At 38.5% G+C, this 27,232-nt stretch overlaps 1 protein-coding gene and 3 non-coding genes across 4 annotated transcripts in view; all 4 read right to left on the reverse strand.

Annotated features, from left to right (window-relative positions):
• Positions 1-636: 636 nt before the first annotated feature.
• The window catches only part of WDR43 (WD repeat domain 43), a 32,204-nt gene continuing 5,608 nt past the window's right edge, over positions 637-27,232 (reverse strand). The window contains exons 2-18 of the mRNA XM_090280988.1: positions 26,766-26,903; positions 24,255-24,376; positions 22,206-22,326; positions 21,311-21,450; positions 17,711-17,813; positions 17,097-17,161; positions 14,927-15,098; positions 13,323-13,409; positions 12,320-12,451; positions 11,372-11,503; positions 6,911-6,997; positions 6,310-6,341; positions 5,240-5,303; positions 3,915-4,028; positions 3,386-3,455; positions 1,157-1,203; positions 637-1,056 (exon numbers count right to left, since the gene is read on the reverse strand). Coding sequence (XP_090137114.1) covers positions 865-1,056; positions 1,157-1,203; positions 3,386-3,455; positions 3,915-4,028; positions 5,240-5,303; positions 6,310-6,341; positions 6,911-6,997; positions 11,372-11,503; positions 12,320-12,451; positions 13,323-13,409; positions 14,927-15,098; positions 17,097-17,161; positions 17,711-17,813; positions 21,311-21,450; positions 22,206-22,326; positions 24,255-24,376; positions 26,766-26,903 — 1,818 coding nt within the window. The 3' untranslated portion in view covers positions 637-864. The remainder of the gene's footprint in view (positions 1,057-1,156; positions 1,204-3,385; positions 3,456-3,914; positions 4,029-5,239; positions 5,304-6,309; positions 6,342-6,910; positions 6,998-11,371; positions 11,504-12,319; positions 12,452-13,322; positions 13,410-14,926; positions 15,099-17,096; positions 17,162-17,710; positions 17,814-21,310; positions 21,451-22,205; positions 22,327-24,254; positions 24,377-26,765; positions 26,904-27,232) is intronic.
• On the reverse strand, positions 11,958-12,033 carry LOC150005700 (small nucleolar RNA SNORD53/SNORD92). The gene has a single exon (XR_016512137.1). It is a non-coding gene; the product is annotated as a small nucleolar RNA SNORD53/SNORD92 (small nucleolar RNA).
• LOC150005701 (small nucleolar RNA SNORD53/SNORD92) lies at positions 12,772-12,849 on the reverse strand. The gene has a single exon (XR_016512136.1). It is a non-coding gene; the product is annotated as a small nucleolar RNA SNORD53/SNORD92 (small nucleolar RNA).
• Positions 21,748-21,830, reverse strand: LOC150005702 (small nucleolar RNA SNORD53/SNORD92). The gene has a single exon (XR_016512138.1). It is a non-coding gene; the product is annotated as a small nucleolar RNA SNORD53/SNORD92 (small nucleolar RNA).

A 27,232-nucleotide genomic window follows, 5' to 3' on the forward strand; every position in this document is an offset into this window, starting at 1 on the left:
AAACCAAAGAGAAAAAAAATAAACAATTGTTCTTTGACCCATTAGGAATTTAAATAAAAATGAAAATCTCTTCAAAAGCAGCTTTAACAGAATTTTTTTAAGTTGCAGGTAATGAGCACTTCTAAATCTAGACACTAATGATTCTTTACAGGCAACTTGCAGTCAAGAAAAATTCTTAATATGGCTAGCTCTTTAGTTTTTTTCAATTACCATAATTTTTGTATTTTTAAAAAATATTTCACATGACAGCTTAAAAAATAAGTGGTTGTCTTAGGGAAGCACTCCAAGATCCAATCTGACTCAAATCAGATCACTACAGTTAACAGACAAGCTAGGGACACCGGAGATTTCATTATTCAGTCACAATCGTTTTTACTCATTTTTTACTTCATAGTTTATGAAAATGCATCAAATTAAAACCTTTTCACTAGTGCTGCATCTGGATTTGATGAAAGATACCAACCTGAGATAAGAGCTGACTCCTTCACAAAAGTCCAGTTCTCAAACCCCCTCCCTGGGAAATGTCTTTATCTTCACTGATGTCAATTCTTGGTATAACCAAGTCATACTAGGATATTATATTATAAAAATATACCATATATTGGACACTCATGTCAGTACATTGCAGAAAATGTGTCTATTTACTGTGTAAAGTTTATTAACATTTGAATGAAACACGCTCTTATTTACACAGTTAAGTTTTGCTCGGGACAGCAAGGTAGCATGAAGCCACCACCAGGAATTTGGAAATGTGCCACGGTCCTTGGCATCTGTCACAGAGACCCCCCCCTCCCCAGGAGACTCAGCAGCACTGGGGAAGGGGAGTCGGAGCTCACACAGTTCCATTGGCTTGCTTTTCTGCCTTCACTCTTCTTCGCTTTCATTTTCAGGGTCTAAGTCAGAATCTCCATTTAATTCTTTTTCACTTGCCACGTCTCTGTCCTCACCATTTTCTTCATCTTTTTCTTCTGAGTCCTCATCTTCCTCTTCATTCTCTTCATCAACATCCTCATCCTTTTCACTTTCTTTCTCTTCCTCATCTTCATCCCAATTGTCCTGGTAGAAATATTAAGCAAGGACAGCATTCGTGAAGGCCTTATTCTCAGAGTACAAGGTCATGAAAGAAGATGTATGTACCAGCAAGCAAATTACTCACATCAGAATCTTTATCTATTTCGTCATCAGACTCCTCTTCAGAAGATTCTGTAAGGGGGAAAAAATCCAGCCTTAATTTTGTGATCAAAGCAGAGAGCAAAGCCCTGAAAACTAAGCAGAATCAAATACCTGAATTTACTTTCAGAAATATTATGTTCAACTATGATCCATCTAAGTAACATTAATATTTTTATCTGCATAAAAAAACACTTATTCCATCAAGATTCCATTAAGCAAGACTAAGTACCAAAACCCTAACAAAATCCCATCTTAAAAAAACAAAGCAGAGCCCTGACTGGTGTGGCTCAGTTGGCTGGGCATCATCCTGCAAAATGAAAGGTTGTCAGTTCATTCCTGGTGAGGGCACATGGCTGAGTCGCAGGTTTGGTCCCTGAATGGGGCACATACGAGAGGCAACCAATCAATGTTTCTCTCCCTCTCTTTCTCCCTCCCTCCCCATCTCTAAAAATAAAATAAAATCTTTTAAAAAACAACAACAACAAAAAACCAAGCCAAGGACATGGAGAAAACAGAACCCTGTGCACTGTGGATGGGAATGCAGACTGGTACAGCCACTATGGGAACCAGTATGGAGGCTCACCAAGAAATTAAAAATAAAACTACCATATGATACAGCTATTCTACTTCTGAGTATATACTAAAGGAAACGAAATCAGAATCTACACCCTATATTCACGGCAGCATTATTTATGACAGCCAAGATATGAAAACAACCTAACTGTTCATAATAAATGAATGAATAAGAAAATGTGGCACACATACACACACATACTTTCTCTCTGGAATACCCATTTAAAAAAAAAGAGAAAAAGAAATCCTGCCATTTGTGACGATGTGGATGGAACTTGAGGGCACTATGCTAACTGAAAAATATAAATACTGTATGATCTCACTTAGATGTGAAATCTAAAGTAACCGAACTCAAGAGATACAGAGAACAGACTAGTGGTTGCCAGGAGTGGAGAGTGAAGAACTGGGTAAAAGTCAAAAGGTACAAACTTCCAATTAGAATTGAATCCTGCGTATGTATGTACAGCATGGTACGCTTTTATGTCCTTCAATTCTGTTTTAAAATTCAGAAAGGTTTTCTTTCACTTTTTAGATATATTTCTAGGTACTTCATAGTTTTTAGATTGCTCTGAATTATATCTTTCTTCCTAATACATTTTCTGACTGGGACATACATTAAGTAAAAACAGTTTGGGGATATAATAATGCTACAGATTCCATTTTTTGTGCATCTTGGTATCCAGTAAACTTGATTATTTACATATCTCATTAATAACAGTGTATCTGTAGATTCTGCTGTATTTTCTATGTAGAGAACAATTAATAACTGCAAAGTTCAGTGTTCTAGAATTTCTTTCTTTCATATAGTACCAGGCGGGACTTCCAGAATAAAAGGTAAATTTATTGTCTTGCTTCTGACTTTCTGCAAATGGTTCTCAACTTTGTTTGATATAGATTAAGAAAATTCCCTCAAATTCCTAGGTTGCTTAAATTATGAAATAATAAATTTTACTGAAGTTGTTCTATTAAAAGAATATATAGTGTTCCCTGTTAATCTACTAATATGATGACTACATTAATAGGTTTCTTGATGCTCAATCATCTTATAATCTTTCAATAAATTCTACTTGGTAATGGCTTAATTACTTAAGCACTTCTGTAATCAATTTGCTACTTAGGATATTTAAGGATGGTCTAAAATGTTATTTTCTTCACTATCTTTGTCTGGTTTGGATTCACAAAATACGTAAATTGCATATGGCAAAAAGAACTTGTTCCCTGAAAGACTGATAAAATTCACACATAAAGCCCCTGTATCTGGTATCCTGTATGGGAAAGTTTTGATTGAATCAATTTTAAAGCTACTGACTTATTCAAGGTTCCTATTATTTTAAAATCAATTTTGGCCATTGATGTTTCCTAACAAATTACCTAATCATCAGTTTTTTTAACATACGGTCATGAAGTTCGTTCAGTATTCTTGTATTTAGATCTCTTCCACACTTGGTGCCCTTTTCTGTTACCGTTATATTCGTGCCTTTTCTTACCTGATCATACTGTTGCCTGTTTTTGCCTCCTTGCTCATTTTATTAGAGAAGGTGTGCCGAACCATGATCTAACCCACGGTGATACTTTTACAATAAAGTAACAGAACTGAGTTTATGTGAAAAACCATCTCCCCCACACTCCCAAGCTTTACCTTCTTCATATACCAATTTTGCCTTCTGTTCAGGACAAGGCATCCCTTTTGTTTTTTCTGAAGCTGTAACCTGAAAGATAATAAAATGCTGTTAGGTAGTACAGTACCAGTTTATCTCAAGTATCATAACCCAAGCTTTTCCAACAGTAAACGTGCCCCTGACCACCAATTAGGAAACACTTATTCTGTAGAAGTTGAAAACCTTTTAAAAAGGGAATCAAAATTTCATCCTATGCCAAAATATTTTAACTGTTTAACTACCCTGTAACTTTTTGTTCATAGTACCACAATCATCCAAAGTATTAATAACTGAAATATAATGAGAACCTTTGAGTAAAAGCTGAAAATAGGCACAATTAAGTCTACCCACTGTCAAATACATATCATTTCCAAGTTAAAGACTGGCTCCTGACTTACCAGTTTCTTACTGAGGTGGGGAACTTTCAATGTTCAGGTAAATGATCCTTATTCCTCTCTCTATTCCTATCATATCCAAAAGTTTTAGCACAAAACATTGTAATTTACTTACTTGTGTAATTAGAAGGATAAGCTTTCCGTGAAGGTGGGAGAGTTTCTGAAAAGTTTTTACTCTGCTTTCCATTAACTGGTATAGTGTCCCCAGCTGGGGTACCAGGTCAGGCAACTAAAAAAAAAAATAAAAACAAAAAAATCACTTGATACTATTATGACATAACATAGATAATAAATATACAGACGATCACGCTCTGATATGCCTGAGCATTTGGCAGCTGCACCACAAGCCATTTGCTTGCACTGCCAGGGGCAGTGGCTGCTGTGACACAGCCTGGCAACACCTCAGACCTCTTCCTCTGCTGTGCTATGACCCTGCACGCTGTACATCTACCACCCCAGTAGTTACACCCCAGCAGGTGATCCCAGAAGGAATTCTACTACAAGGCCTCCTAGGGCTCTTTCCACTTCTAAGCAGGGAAACCCAACACCCACGCTAACTGCTTCCTGCCTCTCTCCCTGTTCTAACATTTTAAGCAGAATTCTCCATGGACGCACACGGAACAAATTGCGGGCTGCAAGCAGCTTCCCCACAATCTTGCACCTACTTCACCCTACCAAGGGCAGGAGGAGCCCGAGGCAGACAGCAAGGGCAGTGACCAGGGAGGAGGTGGGTGGAACTGGGGTAAGAAAGGCCTTATAGTTGAAAGAGCAACTAAAAATATACCTAAAATTATCCACTTTACCCCTTTAAAAAGTCTATTGTAAAGTGACAATTAATCCAAGAAAAGAAAATTTCTTCTAACCTGAAAATTAACTGATTTAATGGCGTGGCAAAGACCCCAACTCATACTCTGACATATAACGTCTTCTTGTGTTGCTGTAAGACTATGCTCCCTCCCTTCCATTTGCCCCGATAACCACGCGCTGAGAGCAGCCCCAGCAAAGGGCCACATGTTGGACGTTTAATTTATGCCATTTTAATAACAAGCTACTTTTTATCCTTCTGGGACAAGGCAGGGCAGACATGTTTGCATATATACAAAACTTCTAAAATCTGCTAAGTCTTTAAGAGGGAAGAGGAAATATAAATATAATTCTGCTGAACAGGTTATGAATATATAAAAAAATCTGAAGGCTAATTTATGTCAATATATATCTTTCTCCAAGTCCTCTATAAACATGTCATATTAAATCCAGGAGACAGAAAGACCAACTTGTAAAAGACAACAACTGTGGCCTTACGACACTGCACCTGGGAAAATAAAACACTAGCAGCAGCAGCTGATGGCTGAAGGACTGATGGAGAGGGTGGTCTGGGGAAGCCATCAGTTCATGACCCTTATCAAAGCCAAATTATTTACACGGTAGCTGAAGACTTACTGTGGATAGGTACGATGCATGGACTGTTAACACACATTTTAGCCACTGAACCATTAAAACAGCACTGGAAAAAAGGGAAAAAAGGAAAAAAATCCAAGTAAATATGCACCAATTCAAAATTAAATACAACTGAGTTATAAAATTAGGAAAGCTCAGACAAAGTGAAGATCTACAAATCGTGCTCCAAGAAAATGACTACGAGGAAGAAACCACTGTGAACTGGACAGTCCTTACATGCTTGCACTGATCTGTAATACACTCATCTCCTGGGAGGGAGGGGGATGTAAGATGGACTGGGAAACAGGACAAAATTCCTTTCCTCAAAAATAACTGAAGAACAAACCTCAAGCTTTACTCCATAATTAACTGCTGTCAGGGCACTAACCTGGACTCTGCTGACTTTGCATTTTTATGTTCTTAATATGTGAGCCCATCCACTACCCATCACCAAGTATAAACAGCAAAATTCCCACACCAATGTTAAAAGAAATATAGACCAAAATGTGTGAGCTGGGCATAATTAATAAACTCTTTAGCTTTTTTAATGGAACCTATCAGGAAATAACTTGGAAAAGAAAAACTGCATATTGTAGACACTGATAATACTATACTACGGCTTAGGATCTCTGAAATATCAAATTTCTTTTTAAATATTTAATAATTGGATTAACAAGAAAGACCCACAAAATTTAGTCTTCTGTAACATACTGCCTTACACTAACTGTCTTAGCAGCTCCCAGGGGCTGTGCGAGTGCTACAAATGGCAATTTTACAACAAATCATTAAATAAGACTAATTCACTAAATGACCTGATGATAAAGCTACAAACCCTACACAGGAGTTTTCTAAAAGAAAAAAATAAATAAAATAAAATTTTAGGAATAAAAACATCTTTCATCTTAAAATGTGGGGACTGCAATATTTGATGACACTTAAAATTTTGAGTTTTTTTAATCGGAATGTGGGGCTGCCTACTACACCGTTTCATGCTGTTGGACATTCCCTTTTTTAACAATCACCTCTAAAATATTTATAAAAGCAAAGCAATTGAAGTCACCTAAACATCTTACCTATTCGGATGTCCCTGCAATCTCTTTGTAAGCTGAGGGGGAGAAAAACAGCATGAGCAACAGCACGTCAGCGACAGCCCATCCCCACCAATCCCGGTAACACGCACACCCCCAGACACAGAGGAGCATGATGACCACACTAGGAAGCCGTCGTTCCCAAATACCCTAATGTCTAAATGTTCAACCAGCATAACATTCCTATAAGAAGAATAGTAATTAGCCGATAAAAATCTAGGCTAGGATTTATAGGAAAGAATGTCCAGAATGGACAAATCCATAGGGACAGAAAATAGGTTTGAGGAGGAAACCGGGGGTGAGGGAGAATCTGAGTGACCAGTGGGTATGTGACTTCTTTTTGGTGTGACAACTGTGCAACCTGTGAATCCACTAAAAAACATCAGCTATATATATTTTAAAGGGTGCAGTGTATGGGTTGTGAATTATCTATCAATTAAAAAATACTGTTTGAGCAGATCTAGTATCTATCATCCACTGTGGACACCCAGCTTGCTTATATATTGCAAATCCATGTCTCTAAGTACTGGATCTAGTCTTAAACTCCTAGCATTAGACTCTTAAAATGAACAGAGTGCTCAGTTACCTCTTGCAACAATGGAATAACAGCATGCAGGGGCATCCTTAACACAGTCCTCCTTATTAGGTTTAAATTCCTAGTTTGAAGTACTTTCTGTGAGAAAATAAAAGAAGTATAAGCATACTCAGAAGCTAAGAACACTACAGAAAATAACTGTAAAATAATTTTAAGAACCAAACAATAAATTGCCAACTTAATTTTAGCAAATAAAGTTTGGAGAAACTGAACAAAGAATGTTCTATCTATGGTTACCAGAAAAGTAGAGTCTTCAGTTATCAGGACATTTACTTCAATAAACTGATTTCTTCAGTAAATACTGGCAGTTACAGAACAGTCATGTGGGTGCGAAGTGCAGCACAGAGATCAGAGCAGCCAAAGACCAAATACGCAGGACCCGAGGACAAGGGCAACCGTGCGGGGACCGCCTACGGGGGTGGGGCGTTGGGGGTGGGCTGGGTTGAGGGGGACACGGGAAAAACCTGGGACAACTGTAATACAGCAGTCCCTCTCTATATCACGGTTCACTTATCGCAGCCTCACTGTATCGGGGGATTTTAAAAAATATTATATGTAATTATTTATCATGGTTTTTTCACTGTATCACGGGATTTTGCGGTACTATATACGTATGTTGTTAAAAGTTACGTAGGTTTAAGAGTGTAGAATATGTTTAAGAACATAAGTAATGTTTATAAAAGTGTGGAAAAGGTTAATAAGGGAATGGGAAAGGTTAATAAGGGACTGGGAACGGTTTATAAGTGTGTGGGAAGGGTTTATAAAGCTTTAAAATATATATAAATACTAAAATGTAAGGTTCCTACTTTGCGGATTTTCACCTGTCGCGGGGGGGGGGGGGGATGTGTGTGTCTAGAATGTAATACCCGTGATAAGTGAGGGAATACTGTACTAAATAAAATAATTTAAAAAATAAACAGGTTCCGTTTCTACAAATTCTAAACTTTCATGAACTATTTTTTTAATATGAAACAGAAAAGAACACCTCTGAACATTTAAATACAGACATACACCACTTTGGAAAAGTTCCCAAACCTTCATTTTATCAAATTAGAGTTGTACCACACAAGACTGAGCAGAACATACTAAAATCACACATGAAAAATAACAAACATTTTAAAATTAAGTGTCAACTTCTTCACAATGAGAAGATTACAGAATGAGGGCTTTAAGGGCGTGTCAGTGAGAGGAACCCAGTATCCAGAACAGGGCCCAGAACAGGAAGCAGAACAGACTAGTCCTAACCCTGGCAGGCCTTTCAAGTCCTCCAGACCCCAGATGCCTCATCTCTAAGAGGGTGAGAGGTAAGAGTCCTTTCAGGCCTCAAAATCCTGATTTCCCCTTCCTCTTGAATACTTTTAAATACTTATTTTTTCAAAAGGGTTTACTCCTAGAGGAACTTCCCTACCCTTGTGGCTGGTGCATAATGTGTTGTGGTGGCCGTTGACATAAAGGTCATACTTGGGAACTAAACAAACAAGTACTGAAGGACAAGATACAGAACACTAGCCTTTCAGAATTCCCTATGGAATTTAGTTGCTTGTAATAGTATCTTCACATCAAGCCAAACAAGTACTATTTAAAAGCTATCACTGACATAATTACATAGTTCTGTATGCAAAAGAAATAAAACTTTTTTATACATAGTCACTGTGGAACTGAGAGATGGACTGTCCTAATTTAGTAGTCCCACTTAACCCAACATTTTCATTTTCAAATAATCAGAATCAAGACTCAAAGCAAAGTATGTTGATCAGAACTTCAACAATAACTTAGAAGGTGTTTGATGACACTAACATTCCTGAAGTCACCTCTTTTTATAAAGTTATGACAAAATTCTAACGATGTGCAAGGCAAGGGAACATTCTGTCTGAATAGTCTAGAAATTATTTTTCAAGATACACGTTTTTGTTAATGTCCTCAATTTTCATAGGACGTTCACCAAACCACCAGGCTTCACTGTCATAAGTGGCTAGGGTAGTAGCACTTCAGGTCAAAAACTACACTCTTGAACCTGCTGCTGGACATTATACCGAAAGCTTGGTTAAAGAAGAATTCAGGAATGAAGGTTTGAAAAGGAAGTCTGTAAAATCGTCTAGTGCTCTACATGTCAAGTGACCATGTAATCTGTTGTCCAAACTGGGACCCTTCTGAGAATGAAGGGAGTTATTATGAATAATTACACCAAGGACAGAGGTGGGAATCACAAAGTCACAGGCAAATCGGAGGGTTCTGTGTGGCCTGACTAGAATTTGTTCTGAACTGTGGGGAAGAATTTTTAACAAGCTCTGATAATCCTCATAGCCACTGAAGACGGGTTCTATGGTAACAAATTTTCAAATTTAAAACGAGTGTGATGCAGTAGGCAGACAGTGTGCGGTAGAGCTGTGCCCTTGAAACCTCCAACGCTAACGTAAGCGGTCTATCACCCTCAGGTCTCCTTAGGCCCCTCTACGTTCTAGCCCATCTTCTACCTACACTCCAGGCAACCGTTAAAACTATATACTGGTCTGTGTTTTCTGGAATTATTATATAAATGAAATCATACAAGAATATGTACTCTATATGTGTCTGGTTTCTTTCTCACAGCCTAAAGTTTGAGATTCATCCATGTTGATGTAGGAATAATATATTTTTTATATTGCTAAAGAGGCAGTTTGTTTATACATTCATATGTTGTGGGACAGAGGGGTTCTTTCCAGTTTGGGGCTATCAGAAATAAAGTTGTTATGACCATTCACATACAATTCTTTGTATGAACATCTATTTTCAATTCTCTTGGTACATACCTAATAAGTAGAATGGCTAGTTCTTATGGTAGATGGATCCTTAACCTCTAAGAAACTGACTACTGTTTTCTGCAGTCGTCATACCATATTACATTCCCACCAGCAAGATAGGAGTTCCAGGTGCTCTACATCCTCCACAACACATTGTATTAAATTTTAATCAGTATACAATGGTTATGTAGTGTTATCTCACTGTGATTTTAATTTGCATTTGTGATAATGATGTATAATAGCTTCATGTGCACTTATTAGCCTTTTGATTTCTTTTCTGTAGTATCTATTCACACCTTTACCAACTGTTTTTTTTATTTGAGTCTGAGTTAAGAGTTCTTTATATACTCTGGATATAAATTCTCAGATCTATGAATTGCATATTTCCCCAGCCTGTGGCTTGCCTTTTAATTCTCTTAGCAGTGTCACCTCAAGAATTATTCAATTTTAATTAAGTCCAAATGACTGATTTTTCCTTTAGCATTTCATGCCTTTTGTGATGCATCTAAGAAGTCTCTCTCCACTTGTTTGCATAGGCTTTCTCCTGTTTTCTTCTAGAACTTTTGTAGGTTTTGGTTTTTCATTTCTATGATCTACTTTGTGATTTTTGTGTAAGGTGTGAGGTAAAAGCTGAGATGCATTTTTTTCCTGTGTGGATATTCAGTTGGTTCAGTACTAGTTATTGGAAAGACTTACTTTCTCCATTGACTCAATTTAGTAGCTCTTCTGAAAACCAGCTGTGTGCACCATTTAATCCATAATCTACCTTCCAAAATATAATCACAAACTATTTAAATAGTAATTTTAACTTTTTAGATATGCTGGTTTCCCATCTCATTTTGCAGTATCATCTTAGACAAATATGAGATATTCCCATTTAGATCAAAATACAAATCAAAAAGAAACTATTCACAGGGTTACACATTAAAGTCACATTTTTACTACGTGGCCCTGTAATATCCCCGAGTCCCTAGGAACAGACGCACTGAAGTCAGTGTAAACTGCTATAAGCTGACCGGGCAGTGCTCATGCAACCTTTTACACTATTTTCTACAGAACCACTGTCAAACTCTGGAATTTAAGACTTAATTAAGTAACTTCATACAAGCAGTCACCAACTTACAAACACAGCAATCATAAACGCTTTCCTTTATACAAAATTATTTTTACCTCTATAAATACTTAGTAATATAACCCCCAACCCTCCTGAATTTTTCCCCAAACCTCCTACCCATTGCCAAGGTTCCACCTCACCGCCCCCTCTCACGGCCAGGGGGAAATAAGTTTCTGGAATCCAGAGTAAAAACTCAGGAACGCATTTTCCTACAGAAAAAAATATAAATTGTGATCTAGAACGCTGAGTATTATAATTCAGGTATACTATGTTTATAAAGGCTTTTATGAACTAAAGCCTAAGAACCTAATAACAATTCTGAACAAAATTTCTATGAGAAAATGCATTCCAGGTTCAAAATAATTTAATACAATCCCTTTGTAGGTTAGTGACTGTCTGTATAATGCCACCGAATGATTATATATTTGACTCAACTTATAAAACAGTAAACTCAAAAATGGCTATATAACATGACTATTCATTCTGAATGTGCTATGTCAATCATTTCTAAGAAAAATTAACCACCTTATTTCATTTAAAAACTGCTATAATACTTACATTTAGCATTTCAAGATCATTACTTTCTAAACCCTGTGCCAGAAGAACTGGAAAGCTATTTGTCTGTGGAAGGTCATCCTTTTCTTTTTTGGATTCTATATCCAGTGCTCCCAGGCGTTCTTCGATGCTAACCTACAGGAGAGAGGTGACCTATCAATGTTAGAGCAGACAAGGCCTAAAGCAGTTTGGTCCAATTACTTTGTGCTTTTGTCTCGGGAGACAAAAAGCACACCTCAACCCCGAGAAACACAACTATGCTCTTTCTCATTCCAACAGAATCCCATTACCATAAAGTCAGTGTTGGAGACAAGTGTAATGTCTATAATCCAAGTTTCCACAGTCTAGTGGAAAGAAAAAAAAAATAACCGCCCAAGAAGTCATGATTTAAAAACGTAATTCATAATGAAGATTCAAAAAAGGCAAGCATCTGGTATCTGATTACAAAAACACAAGACCTAATTTCATAGACAAGTACAGTAGGCACGGGAGGGTTTGGGGAGCTGAGAAAAAATGAAGCTTATAACCACTGTACGGAGTTATAATAATGATCACTTTTAAAGACCAACTGGCACTAAGCCAGCCAGGAATGCTCAGACAGCCAAGAGAAGAGGCATCACTGGAGCTCAGCAACATGCGAAACCCAATGAAAATCATCACAGCAGGTCCTGGCTTAATCTAGTCAACTATGTTTTTCAGCTAACTGAACAACTGACCAAAACAGCACTCTCTTTAGTTAATACGAGCGCCGTCTTCTCCATTAACAGTGGCTTTGTAAATAAGCCACGGATTAACTGTGTGAGTCTCACAAAGGCCACAATCTGGAATTTCAGAACCAGCACTGCAGGGGATGAGGGGGCAACAGCAGCGATCTAAGCAAAAGTTTCCAAAGTTTCAACTCCCAAGTAATCTTAAATTTCAAACTTAAAAATGGTCAGGAGGTTGTATTACCTCATTTTCCCCTAATTTTCTCTTGCTCTCCCCTTTCTTAGTTTGTGGAGGAACGGGCTTGATGGCTGCATGATGACCAGGTATCCCAGGCACCAGAACCTTTGCTTCAGAATTCATCACTGGTGTCCTCACCTGTTAACCAGGAAGAGCAGAGGTGTGACAGGAAATTATGCCATGATCCCCAATGAGAAAACTAACAGCTTTTAAAAGGTTTTTCTACTAGAAAACTTAATATAACAAACTTTTTATGATATGAGTTAAATTTTAAGTGTTGGCAAGTAAGTTTTTAAACTGTAATCTGAAAGGTCAGTTTTAGAAGCATTCACAACCACATCAGAGGAGAAAGCAGGAAAAACAAAATCTACACATGCCACGAGAACACGCCGACTTGCAGGGTTAGGAGCAGAGCGGTACATCTCACAGCCACCGCCAGTCAGTCATCTTTGCCAGAAATGCTCAGACAGCCAAGAGAAAGGTGTCATCTCTGAAACTCAGCCAGAAGCGAAACCATATGGATGTCATCATAGCATGCCGTGGCTTTCCTTTTCCCATCAGACTGCCAAACATGACACCTACACGTAGATGCCACATTATATGCAAAATAAAGCATCATGATGATGCTCTTATGCATGGTATTAAGTTCCAGCTCCATCATGGTTTTAGGTCTTATTCCACCCTGAAATACAGCATTCCTCTCAACCAAGTTATGCTCCATTAAGTACTGAGATTGAAAAAATAATTTTTAAATAACTCTGATACTGGCATTTATTTATTCAGTGATCAGGCATGGGTGACAGAAAAAACTAAATCCAAGGTTTCCAGCTTCTAGTCATCTATTCACTCATTCAACAAGTCAAGAGCACAGAAATGAACACTTTTTAAATGCTGGTATCTAAAACCTAATCCCACAAAATGTGCTAAGAGGATATTAAAGAATCTAAATGTTACATAACAATTCAGTTCACCCAACTCTTTTCTCAACTTCTATATGTAACGCACTTACCTTTGTAATAGCTGTTTCTACTTTTGGAGCCCAGCAGTTTGAAATATCTCTTACTAAACACATATGAGATTCTTTGGAATTTAAAGCCTGAAAAATATAATTTTAAAGGGGGTGGAAGGTGAGTGTGTTAAACAAAGCAGTTGGGTATAAGAATAAAAACAAATGCCTACTTGTAGATTTTTATAAAACTACAGAAACGTATGAAAGGATTCACACAAAGTCGTGAGCCGCTCAGACTGATGGCACTGAGGAAACGGGTCGACTCTGATGTGAGGCATCATGTTTTACTTTCTTCAGTTATGAGCTACTCAAACTTTCTACATGCATAGTTTTAGGAAATCACCAGACTTTTTAAGAACATGACACACTTTAAAGAAAACATCCATTCATCACCCTTGCAAAGAATTACTCTGTGCTAAAAAATGGTCCTGCCCAAAACTTCCTGCTGTGAACTTTTCCATCAGCTGGTCAGACAGCACTGCTGATTAACAAAATGCCCTGAGGTGGCTTCTCTGGGTACGGTCCTGCACAGGGGAAAGTCAAATGCAGCGAAGTCCGTGTGTCCCCATAAAGCTTTAAGGTTACAGGTAACTCTCTGTGCCCATATCCAACATCTGGAAGGACACAAAGCAAACAGGAAACAATGGCTGCATCTGGAAAAGGGGGTTAGCAGGGACACATGCAGCAAGGAGCCTTACAGTTACAGCTTAACAATTTTCTTTTTTATTAAGCCAAATCCACTTGCTAAACTTCTTAAAAGTATTTTAAAAAATATTTTTCATGTTTATTGATTTTACAGAGAGGAGGAAACCTCAATGTGAGAAACATGACTGGTGGCCTCCCAGATGCACCCCGACCAGGGATCGAACCCGCAAACTAGGCATGTGCCCTGACAGGGAATTGAGTCCCCAACCTTTGGGTGTATGGAACGAAGCTCCAACCAACCGAGCCACACTGGGCTTTAAAAAGTATTTTTAAATAAACTTAACAAGAGCTTGCTTGAGCATGTATCTCTGAAGAAGGCCTTACTGAATCAATGAATCATAAATGCAAGCTTAAGAAATCACCTATTGGACATGCTCACTGTAACTCACCAGAGGTCTCCCAAGAAACTATTGTAATCAAGTCTATTCACTGTGCCACCCATTTCATTTCCACTTAGAAAACTCAGTGAATGCTCTCACCAAGAGCTCTTTTATTAAGGTTAACCTTTTGTGTAGCTGGGTAAAATTCACCCATACCTGTGCTGGGAACGGCAGCCCCTGGTCTGTGTGGCCACTGAGCACTTTAAACGCGACCAGTCCAACCTGAGATGTGCATGTAATTGAGTAATATACACCGGATTTCAAAGTCGCAGCATACCAAATAGAGGAGCAGGAACCAAACATCTCAAATAATGTTTTGTATTGACTATGAAAGTATTCTGAATATGCTGGTTTAAGTAAAAGTATATATAGTGTTCTCAGAAATTAAAGTAAACAACCAGTGAAAGTTTTTTCAGGGAAAATACGTGACTTCTTTTTAATCCCAATAAGCAGACCATTGTATCACCGTCTTTTCCATGCACACAGATACTGCTTTACTGCGAAGAAGCATCTACGTACCACTCGCTCAATGGTGGGCTGAAACCAACTGCCATATACAAGCAGCAAGGACATTTTGTCTGAGCAAAAACCAGCTGCTAGAACAGGGATGGGTTTGGGTGTTGATTTCTTGCCTTTCCCAGGTGTCGATATCTGAATTGTGCAGTTTGAAGTCAAAGGCTTTTTGCAGTATCTAGAAAAAAAATTAAATGTTTGAAATAACAACATCTCACACTAATTATCTGAAGTTGGCATGAGATGCCACACTACCATCAGGAGCGATCAGGGTCCCCAGAGCACTGATGTCCCTGTCAGTACTCCATCTATCCCCCCGCCGCCAACACTCAAGACCTCATCACCAGAATCTTCCTTCAACCCCATCTGCCCTTCTCTTCCACTTCCTCCACCCCCATAGGAGGCCCCACGCTCCTGAGGGCTCTCTCGCCACCCCAAGCTTCAGTCCCAAATGGCTCTGTACACGCCCTAAACAGTGCCAACTCTTAATCGCTCGCAACCACTAAAGCCTCACCATGACTTTAGCAACACAGCTCCAAGAGCAAAATTATCAGCAAAATATAACCAACGCAATTACACCCTCAGTGTCCTAAGAGCCCTCCTCACCTGGCTGTTCGGTGGCTTGCTGTGGCAGGCCTCTCAAGTTGTAGCTGCCCCCAGCCTTTTGTGCCAGGAGCCTAGGACATGACTTAACCTGCTCCTTGTCCTTTTAATACGCCCAAATAGTCTCTCTCCCTCCGTCACCTCCAAAACCTTTGAACCTCATCACTGGATACCAGCTACCTGCCTCTTCTGCTGTCATCCAAAGACCTTTGTCTGGGTCCTTCCCCCACATCTCTTAGGACATTTTAGTGGCTCCCCATCATTCTGTCCAACACCCTGCGGAGGAATTCCTTTCTTGGGTTTCCATACCCAGCATGCAGCTGGGATCCTTATGACACCCCGTCCTCTCAGTTCCTTACTTAACCTTCCTACCTCCCACAACTGTGTCCTTCACTCTATCTCAGCCACTCACTGCTCACAGCACAGACGTCTTATCACCAATAAATGCACACCCTCCATAATCTCAATTGTAAGCACCTTGCTTTCTATCTTGCCAATTCACCCTTCCTAGTACCCTGACTCCAAAATGATCTCTATCCAGGATTTCTGGCCTCTGCTTTGGCCTCTACCCTTCTGTAGTCTCTTCTCAACAATGAGACAGAATGACTTAAAACTTAATGTCTTAAAACTTAGGTCAAACTCTATCCATCCTTTGCTTAAAATCCATCAACAGGTTACTTACTGTTGTCCAGGGAGAAATGCCCAAATCCTCACAATGATCCACCAACTTAAGGTCCCTTAATTACATATTCCATGTACACATCACTATGTAAATGGAGGTATCAGGTTACTAACAGTCACCTCTAGACAGTAGAACTCAATAGAGGAGACTTGGATTTTTAATGGTCTATGCATCCTGAATGCTTGAAAACACGTGCATACTGCTTTCACAAATAGTTTATATTTAAATAAATTACTCCACTAGGATTGTAAATGGAAAGATTATCAATTGACAATAAAAAGCTGAAACTATTTTAAAGTTCAACATAATTATGCACATGACTGAGTCTCAGACCACGTTTATAGTGTATGGCAAAGGTCGGGAAACTTTCTATAAAGAACCAGATAGCAAATATTTTAGTTTTGGGGGGCCACATACAGTCTCTTTTAGGTTTGGCCTCCAGCCCATAATTCACTGACCCTTAATCTGTGGCTGCTATGTATCTACCAGCAACACTCCTCTGTCCACAAAGCACTAGCATCGCCATGCTTCACTGACCCACATGCGTGACAAGGAGAGGCACTGAGTTAGAAACTAAGGCTTCGCCAAAAGTTCACACACAAAACTCTCCAACTAAACATTTTCCTTTTAAAATTTGTCATTAGAACTACCAACATTTACTGAGCGTGCATCATAAAAAGCCATTCTCCTAACCTCAAATAGGAAGAAATAATCCATGAGCCAAAAACTTAAGTTCTCACTAGGAATGTATATAGTAATTTTGAATGGAGAATGAAGGATGCTTTCAAAACAATCTAAATGAAAATATAACACAAAGAATACTGAAGTGAGAGTATAAAGGACTAAGTCAGGGAAGGAAAATAAATTTCTGACTTGAGAGTTCTTACTCACCCATTTAGTATGTGTTCAAAAAGATGAACTTGACCATCTCTGCAAACAACCGCTAACTTGACAGGCTAAAAAAGAAATGTAACTGATTACTCTAATGGGTAATGCACTTCTGTCTACTCTAATGGATTATTACTTCATAATATACTTATGAAATTTCAACTCTCCTCCCTACTCCTTTAACCAGAGAAAAAGCTAGAACAGCAAGGATGCGCAGTTGCTGCATTTAAAAATAATTACTGTCTTCAAAATAACAATTTGAGTTGTTTTCAAGCTTATAAATAAAAGTTTTTAGGCCAAGAAGATAACACAGTCAAGGAGAATGCAGCTTGGAAGTTAGATGAGAGAAGTCCCTACCAAGTGCACAGGCTAACAACGGGGGACCGGTGGGTCCCGCACGGAAGAGCAGTGTGGACTGCTGAGAACGCCCCTGCACCCTGTCCCTTCCCCTCAGGAGAGCTGACCAGTGACCAAATGGTTACTTCAGTCTAAGACTTTTGTTTTACTTTCTTCTTCCACCCTCCTATCCCCTTTACTACATCATTAAATCATCAAACCCCAATTTTGAAAATATTCATGAACTCCAAAAACAAATTCTCAAAAATTGAGCCATTTACCTCTTCTTTGTTTTCTGATAAAGTCAAGTCAATATAGACAGGTTCATCTGTAACCGTGAAAGACATCACTGCATTCTTCTCTTTGTTTTCTGACCGGACCTGCCTAGATAAACAAAAGCAATGATTGGACAGTAAAAGAGATTTCAAAAAAAGGGGCAGGCACTAAAAGGAGTCACAGCATTAGGTTCCAAATAGTTTTTCATCTTTCGAAAGCTAATAAGGTGACTAAAGATCAAAATAAGGAAGCTCCAGTATCACTACCATTATAACATGGTTGCACGAGAAAAGAGAAAGCACTAACTCATTTCTGGCAGATAACAACACAAAGAGGAACATTCTCTGTTCTTTTCCATTCACCTATACGTCTATCTTGATGGGTGCCAATACCTCACTGTCTTGATTACTGTAGCTTGACAAGTCCTGAAATCAGGCAATATGAGTCCTCCAACGGTTTTCTTCTTTTCCAAATTCATTTTGGCTATCTTTGTCCTTTGTATTTCCATTTGAATTTTAAAACCAGATTGTCAATTTCTACAAGAATTTGCTGGGATTTTGACTAGGTTTGCATTAAATCTACGGGTTAATTTGAGAATTAACATCATAGCAATACTGAGAAGAAACAAATCCAGATACACACACACAAATGATACTCATTATTTGTTGATTCCGTTATCTGAGAAATTACCTACTTGCTAAAATATATTTGTAAACCACAAGGTCAACATGTATTGACCTTTCATGGCCATTAATAGGTATGCGCACAGGCAGTGCAAAAAATGAGTTGCCCAACACTCCCAAGGTTAAACAAGGCTATTCTCTGCCTTTTTATTTCCGTCCTCATACTATAAGTATTCTTTTTTAAATTTTTTAAAAAGATTTCATTTATTCATTGCTAGATAAAGGGGAAGGGAGGGAGTGGGAGAGGAAGACTGATGTGTGAGAGAAACATCAATAGGTTGCCTCTCGCACGCCCTCAACCGGGGACCTGGCCCACAGCCCAGGCCTGTGCCCTGACAGGGAATCTAACCAGCGACCCTTCAGCTAGCAGGCCGGCACTCAATCCACTGAGTCACATGAGCAAGGGCTGTAAGTATTGTTTTGGTGGTCTATATTTTGCTTTCGTGCTTTTTGCTGGGTGATTTTACTGTTTATAATGGCCCAGGTGTAGCAGTGAAGTGCTGTCTAATGTCCCTAAGAGCAAAAACGCTGTGATGTGCATTAGAGAGAAAACGTCTGAGTTTAACACAGACGTTCTTACATGAGTCAACCAATACAGGCATATCTCCAAGACACTGTGTGTTCAGTCCAGACCATCCCAACAGAGCAAGTACTGCAATAGAGTCGTAATCAAACTCAACATCTGTGAAGTACAATAAAGCAAAGCACAATAAAATAAGATATGCCTCTCTGTATGTGTGTATTACAAGGTACCTTTAAACAGAAAGACACATAAAACAAGATTACATATTGATTAGATGACAAAAATGTTATAACCAGAGGCTTGTAGAAACCTAAACCTGTATTTCCTCGAGGAGAAATAGTTCAGTATCACTAAATCAGTGTTCATGAGAACTTTATACAATATAATCAGTGAATAACAAGAATTGACTGTATGTCTATATATGTGTATATAGGCAAAACCAATTCAATGGAGATAAGTCTTTTCAACAAGTGATACTGGGACAACCAGATATCCATAAGGCAAAAACATGAATATGAATCCAGTCCTCAGACCATATATGCATATTAACTCAAAACATATCACAGAACCAAATTTAAGATCTAAAACTACAAAACTGCCAGGAGAAAGCCTTTGTGATCTTGGGTTATGCAAACATTTCTAAACATGATCTGAACTTCATCAAAATTAAAAACCTCTTCAAAAAGATAAGTAATGGACTTGGAGAAATATTTGTACAGCACATGCCTGATAATGAATTTATACTCAGAATATACACAGAACTCTTAAAATTCAGTAAGAAGCCCTGGTCAGTGCGGCTCAAGTTAGCTGGAGCATCATACCATGAACTGAAAGGTTGTGGGTTCAATTCCCAGTCAAGGCACATGCCTAGGTTGCTGTTTTGGTCCCCAGTTGGAGCATAGGCAAAAGGCAACCCATCAATGTTTCCCTCTCTCTCCCCTTCCCTTCTCTCTTAAAAAACAAAAACAAAAAACTTAATAAAACAACCTAATAATAGGCCAAAATATTTAAACAAATACTTAAAAAACACATCCAGACAATCTTTCAATATTTCTGTCCAGAAAAAAATTAAGAAAATTGATCAGACAAATTTTAAGTATTTCAGGCACAGTAAGTTCTTAATAAAACAAGATTAATTCTAACCTGGCCATTCATACTATACATATTCAAAATCACTGCTCTCAGAACACTACATACAGAAGAAAGTGCTATCTTAGCTCATCAACAGGAGACAGTACTATCATCTTAATAATATAAAAGGTTTTCTGAAATCTTTACTCAGCAGCAAAAAGCCTTCAATGCTATTTCCTTACAGAAATGGTCTTCCAATGGTAATTATCAGGGAATCTCAGGCTTGCCCATCTATGAAAACAGTTTCACAAATGGTCCTATTGGACAGCCTTTTAATATGGGTTTTTTAAATTTATTCCTCTGTTACAAGGAAGCCACCAAGACATTAAGACAACAGAAATCACCTTTCTTTTACAGAAGAAATTTTGTAGCCAGAGACCCCTAGGCCTAGGAGCCAAAGAGGTACAGCATTTAAGACTGAAGCACCTCGGTAATGTCAGAAGACTGGTGGCAGATTTTAGCTCTTTGCCTTTATTAATTTCTTATGTTAAGTGTTAAAGGCTCTAGAACTAAAAGAAATCATCCCAATAGGCATTCCTCAAATATCAGACACAGAGCACAAAACCAATGTAATCTGAATGAGAGACATAACTAGGAACTACAGCTTAGCTGATGGTTTGAGGGTGAACAGTGACCCACGAACCTTTCCCCGCACATACGTGATGAGCCCAAATATATCTGAGTAATATTTGGTATAAATTCATAGTAACTTTATATGGTCAAGAAAACACTCAAGTAATTGATTAATAGGATGAGAAATTACTAGTATTTTTTAAGTTTTTTAAAAAGTTACTATCAGATGATGTCGTAAAATCCAATCCATTTCTTACATTTCTTAAAAATTTTTTGATTGCCCTTTAATACAAAATTAATTTTTATTTTAAAATTAGTTTCAAAAACATGGCCAAGGAATTTAACGTCCTCCGTAAACCATCAGTAAATAATTACTGTAATAACCCAACAGCCATCTATTTCAACAAAATCAATGGTTTCCCCGAAATCCTGATTTTATTTTTAAATCGCCCAGTCATAAAATACTCAGCCCACTACACCTCTAAACAAGCATGGAGGAGGCTCTAGTATGCAACGCTCCCAGATTTCCCTGATGTAGATCTGGTTAAGGCAGGCTCGATTCTTCATTACAAGTCAAGACAAATCTAACATTAACTACAATAAAGCCACCCTCACGTTCAGCATTTCTGCTAACCATGTAAGCTATGACAGTCTTTCAAGACAAAGTTATCTCCCAAATCCAAAAGATTACATACCAGACATTAAGTAACCGGTCATGTACTGCTCCAGATAAAAAATAAAGACCTGTAATTCCATCAAAGGGTTGGCTCTCCTTAGGAGGTCTGATAGTAGTGAACATAAGTGATGAAACTGGTGTTGCATGTCCTGTGAAGTGCTAAAAAAAGTTAATCATGTTAGGAGAGATAGATTCAAAACAGTAAAAAAAAGTTAGGTGTCCATATGTACCACAGGATATATATCACAAGTCTGAAATCAGAGCTCCAGACTAGAAGTAACAAATTCTAAACCAAGGTAATTTGTGGTATATATTCTTCTCACTTCTTAAAACTTCATCTGAAGATAATGAAAATTAAGATGCTCTTTTTAATGCCATGACTGCACCCTACAATGTCTTTTCTCCCATCTCTGAGTTAGAGTCACTTAATTCTATCCATTTATAAAGGGGTGATAGGTGCTCAGACACAGCCAAGGAATTGTAGGTCTTCATTTTACTCAGTGAGTCGAAACCACAATTTTACGGCATCATCACGGCACCAAAAGTTCAGTAACCCCTGAGCGCACTCAGATCTAATACTAAACTTCCAGTTAAATACTATAAGTGGACCAAATGCTGGAGGCAAGCTAGAAATCAAAATCACTACACTCTACATAGTAGAGTAAAAGATTTTTAATTCAAATTCCACTTATTTGGTCTATTCATTTCTCCAATGCATGTGAAGTGGACATGTATAACCTTAACAATAAACCAGATTTGGAGGCTAACTTTTACCTATTAATTCTACTATTCAATGTGCTTGAAAATAAAGAATCTGTATTCTTAAAATAATACTCTATGGCTCAGGCCCCTATTTATTTCTCCATGCTTACTCTAGATGACTATTATGCTTATAACTAATTTGATTCACTCACTCTGTAGACTTCTTTGGTCTCCAAAACCCACAGTTTGATTGTTCGACCAGCTGAAAGCAACATCTTTCCATCTGGGCTGATACACAGGGAACTGACGCTGCTATTGTCACCTTTCCATTTGCTATGTAGAGAAAAGAAACAAAAACATCTGAATAGGGAGAAAACTTTGTTCAGAGCAAAGACATACCATAACTATGTAAGGGTCTATGCCCAACTGCATTCCCTAAAAGCTCGTGTCAGGTAACTAACCTATCACTAAGGTACAGTAGTCCCTCTCTCTATATCACGGTTCACTTATTGCGGCCTCACTGTATCGTGGAATTTTTTGAAATATTGTATTTATTTATCGCGGATTTTTGGCTGTATTGCGGGATTTTGCAGTACTGTATACGTATGTTGTTAAAGTTACGTAGGTTTGAGAGTGTAGAATATGTTTAAGAATATAAGTAGTGTTTATAAAAGTGTGGAAAAGGTTAATAAGGGAGTGGGAAAGGTTAATAAGTGTGTGGGAAGGGTTTATAAAGCCTTAAAAAATATATAAATACTAAAATAAATGTAAGGTTCCTACTTCGCGGATTTTCACTTATTGCGGGGGGCGGTCTAGAACGTAATACCCGCGATAAGTGAGGGAATACTGTACAGCCTCCCTGACAGAGAGGTTCTCAAGGGGAGATGCAACATCTACACCAGCGGTCCCCCAATCTTTCTGGCACCAGGGACGGGTTGCGTGGAAGACAGTATTTCCACAGACCGGTGCCATTCCACGGCCAAGGGGTGGGGGACCCCTGATGTCAACAAGAGTGAGTACTAAAGAAAGATTTTTAAAGAGCAGATGAACATAGTACAAGAAAAATGAAGGACACGAATTTCCAGGATAAACGGTCCCACAAATGCCAATATAAAAGAAAAAAGATCCCAGGCTGCTTTAGAACTCTAAGGGTGACTAACACTGACAGCTAGAAAGCCGTGGGACCAAGGCTGCAAAATCCTGAGGGAAAATTACTTCCAACCAAAAATTACATACCCTCAAATGATGCCTCAACTGTGAGGCTAGAATAAAGACTCTAGGGTACGAGTAAATTTACCATCCATGCACCCTTCCTGAGAAAGCCACCAATTTGTGTGCTTCACCAAAAGGAGGAGCAAACCAACAGTGAAAAATGGAATTCAGGAAACAGAGGATGCATCTGACAAAAGAATCTTCAGGAAGATGGAGAAAGGAGATCCCAGGACAAGTGCTTGTTCAGCAAACCCTGGAAGAAGGCAGAAGTCCTCAAGCAATAAATGTAACTGGAGGAAAGCCTCCAAGAAACAACAACACTGATGTGTCTAAAAATAACTGAGAATTCTACTGCAGGAGTGAGAGCGAAATGCCAGGTACACACAAAACTAAGCACATGAACAGAAGTCCTTTGAACTAGCTCCTTCCCATTTATTCCAGACATCGCTGATACCACTTTTCCCCAACGCATAATTTTGGTTACTTTATTTCCAAGACATTGCCCTTCCCTGGCGCTCTCCTGCTTACCAGATAGCTGTCTGTGGCTTTTGTCTATGCTACTTAAGGCCGCCAAACTCTTAATATACTTGCCCCATACCCTCCAACATAATCTCCTAGTATGGCCCCCTCGACATGACTCAGTTCTAAGTAAATCTTTCACTTCCCTTTCTGGTCACCTCTGCCATTTCCCCACCCTCTTCTTCCCAAAACTTTACCTACCCTGGAAGGCCCAACAGAAATCCCTGTTCCACCAGGCCTTCCCAACACTACCCTACTCGTGTGACCAGCGATCACACGCCACCTTGTGGCATCTCCAGTGCAGTTATCGCTTGCACCACTATTTAACTTTTGTGGATTAAAACCTGACATGACTTAAAAAGTTCCTCAAAAACAGTCCACACAGTCTTACTAGTGTCAACACTCCCCACTATGTCCGGTATCAAATTTTACTGATAGCAAGAACAGTTTCGATTTGTCAAATCCTAACACATCTCCAAACAGTAACGAAGTCGCCCCTCCAACGCCACGGAACCATCAACATTACGTACCACTTTACTTTGCACATCTGTGTATTCCATTCCACAATATGTTTATCATCTGAACAACTATACAAACAGCCATTGTCTTGATGCCACTGTATGCAATTGACTTTGTTGTCATGTCCACCGCTCTGTAAATTAAAAATAAAATAAAATAAAAAAAAATTCTTCTGATATAACGATAATATGTACCCTGGAATTATCACTGAATAGTTAACTATAATGTTAGGCTTTAACCTACTTAAAAACAAAAACAAAAAACACCTATCCTTTTCTAACATCAAAAATGAGATAAACTGGCTGTAACTTCATCAAATGTTAACTTTCCCCTCTGCTGGAAAATCTAGGGGCTCATAAGCTGGAGGATACTACTCCTCAATGCTACTGGTTTTTGACAGGAATGCCCACACAAAGCATGACAAATGTTTCATACACAGTGGCAAAAAGTTTGTGACACTTGAGTGAATAGTCAAATCCTAGAGTTGAAAGTCAACATTTAAGATAAAAATCATGTCAACTATCATTGACAATCTTTTTTAAAAAGATTTATTGATTGACTGATTGATTGACTGATTGATTGATTGAGAGAGGGGGGAAGGAAGGAGAAAGGGAAGGAGAGAAACATTTGAACATCGATCAGTTGCCTTGCTCGCCTCAACTGGGGACCGGCCTGCAACCCAGGCATATGCCCTGATCGGGAATTGAACCAGTGGCCTTTCCAATCACAGGCCAGCATGCAATCACTGAGACACACGCACCAGTGTGAAAAACCTTTTTTTATAGGTGCCAAAAATACCTCTCAATAAAAAAATCTGTTTTTTCAGGTAAACACTAAATGTTTCCCTGTGTTAGAGATCATACCATATTAATGATAAACATTCTCAGCATAGCAAGATGCTCACTCACTCAGAAGCACAGATTAAAAATCAAGATAAAAAATTCCACCTATCAAATCAGTTGTTTTTTTGTTAGTGTTAGTACTGTTTTAATGGCAATATTCAATGGAGACATTAACACTACTAAAATACAGGTACCATCCTTCCACTGCTGATTCAAGTACAAATCAGGAAAATTCTTTCAGAAAGTATTTTTATACTATGTATAAAATGCCTTTAACACTCAAAACCTTTGACTCATTAAATTGCAGGAATCACAAAGGGAAAAAAATTGGGATAACTATAATAGCATAACCAACAAAATATACTTTAAAAATTACAGGAATCATGTAAGAAAAAAATGTGTTAACCAAATAAAAATCAGTAACCACCTAAATGGACAGTATAATTAAATCACCAAGGGACTATCCAATTTAATGGTACTTTAATTAGTCCTAAAATGTTTATAACTAGTTCCTGACAAATATGAAAATTATGTTGTAAAGTAATGGAAAACATCAGGATATAAAATAAGCAGATGGACAGAACCCAAATGTACTTTTTAACCCATCCTTTGAGTGCCACGCGTAATTCGAAATTTGGAACATGAGAAAGTTATATCAATATATAACCTAAGGTACAAAAAAAACAAAAACAAAACATAAAATACCAATCATTCCATTGTTATTTACATTTATAGCCATCAAAAAGAGTCGCTGGGAGTGACACTGGCACTTGTGGGAAAATATGTCAGCGTCACTCACAGCGATGTTGGCACACAAAGGGTTAAACATGTGCATAAAGCAAAGAAATACACAATCTATGTTACATTCCTATCTACAGAAAGCACTCCTATATATAGGCAGGCGTTCAGTGAACACCAAAATATATTGTAATAGATTCTGTCTGAAACAAATTGTCAGTTAAGTTACTGTCCTGCAGAGCCAAGCCCTCACTTCTGTGCTCTGCAATGCTGGGGCGGGGATTCTGCGAACCACATTTCTGCTTTGCCAGTTGGAAGGCCAGTAGGCTCCACCAGTAAGGGGTGCTAGAGGGAGACAGGCTGGAGAACATGGGACTCCTTCCTTCCAGTCTCCCAGTCTGCATCACCCCGCTGCTTCTTCCCCCCAGCAGTGATCTTTTTAGCAGCAACTGCATGTGCCTTTTCCAGCATCAGGAGAACCAGTTTCATCACCTCCCTCCAGAGACACCAGTCATCAGCTAGAGACTCCTCCTCAGAGTTCTGGATCCCAGGCCCATGGGGCCAACACCTGCTCCAGAGACAGCAGCAGAGAGAGAAACATCTGTTCCTCAAAGGTCTTTCAGCAGCAATTCCAACCATCTTCTTTGTTCTCTAGCCCTAGAGATGGTGGGCTCCTTCCTGTCATTATCTGTGATACGTAGAATTCTTTCTACCCTTTATTTTCAATTGAGGCAACAATTTTTCATATTCTGGTCTGTAAGAACTATGTGACCTATCATAGCTATTATCAACTATTACTGTTTAGAATTGTTTTAAATGTAGAAGGGACAGAAAAATGGCCCCATAATGCAGATCCTAAACAGTTTTGTTTTTATTTAATAGATCTCTAATATACCAGCTTCCTCGTCGTATCGCTTTTATATAAAATACACACATACTTACTATTAATTTACTGTGTAATTCTCCTTTCACTGTACTGTATAATAAAATACTACCAACTGCTGTACCGAGAGCCAACAAGTCAATCTGGTTACTCGTTTCTATAGGTTCTGATTTCCTTTTTTTCCTCTGGGGACTTTCCTAAAAATAAAAGAAAAAAAAATGTTTATTTTGTATTTCAAACACTGAAGTATCACTAATGCGTAACTGCAAATGCCCAAGAGCCCACAAATGAAACATGATTGCCACTAAGGGACACTTACTAAAAAAAAAAAAAAAAACAGAAACAATTAAGAAAAGAATGAGAATGGTGGAAGTAGGATTCCCTCTTTCTCACTACTCAGAACAAAAATACCCACTCCAAGAGCTCATAATTCTCACCCCTGCCTCCCTGCCTCCCACCTCTGTGGAAGGAAGGCGTCAAACAGGACAGCTTGGTGTGCTCTTGGCCTTCTCTTAGCAGGTGCAAC

This window comes from Furipterus horrens, unplaced genomic scaffold (genome assembly GCF_987537825.1).
Source record: "Furipterus horrens unplaced genomic scaffold, mFurHor1.1.pri manual_scaffold_6, whole genome shotgun sequence".
Taxonomy (NCBI): domain Eukaryota; kingdom Metazoa; phylum Chordata; class Mammalia; order Chiroptera; family Furipteridae; genus Furipterus; species Furipterus horrens.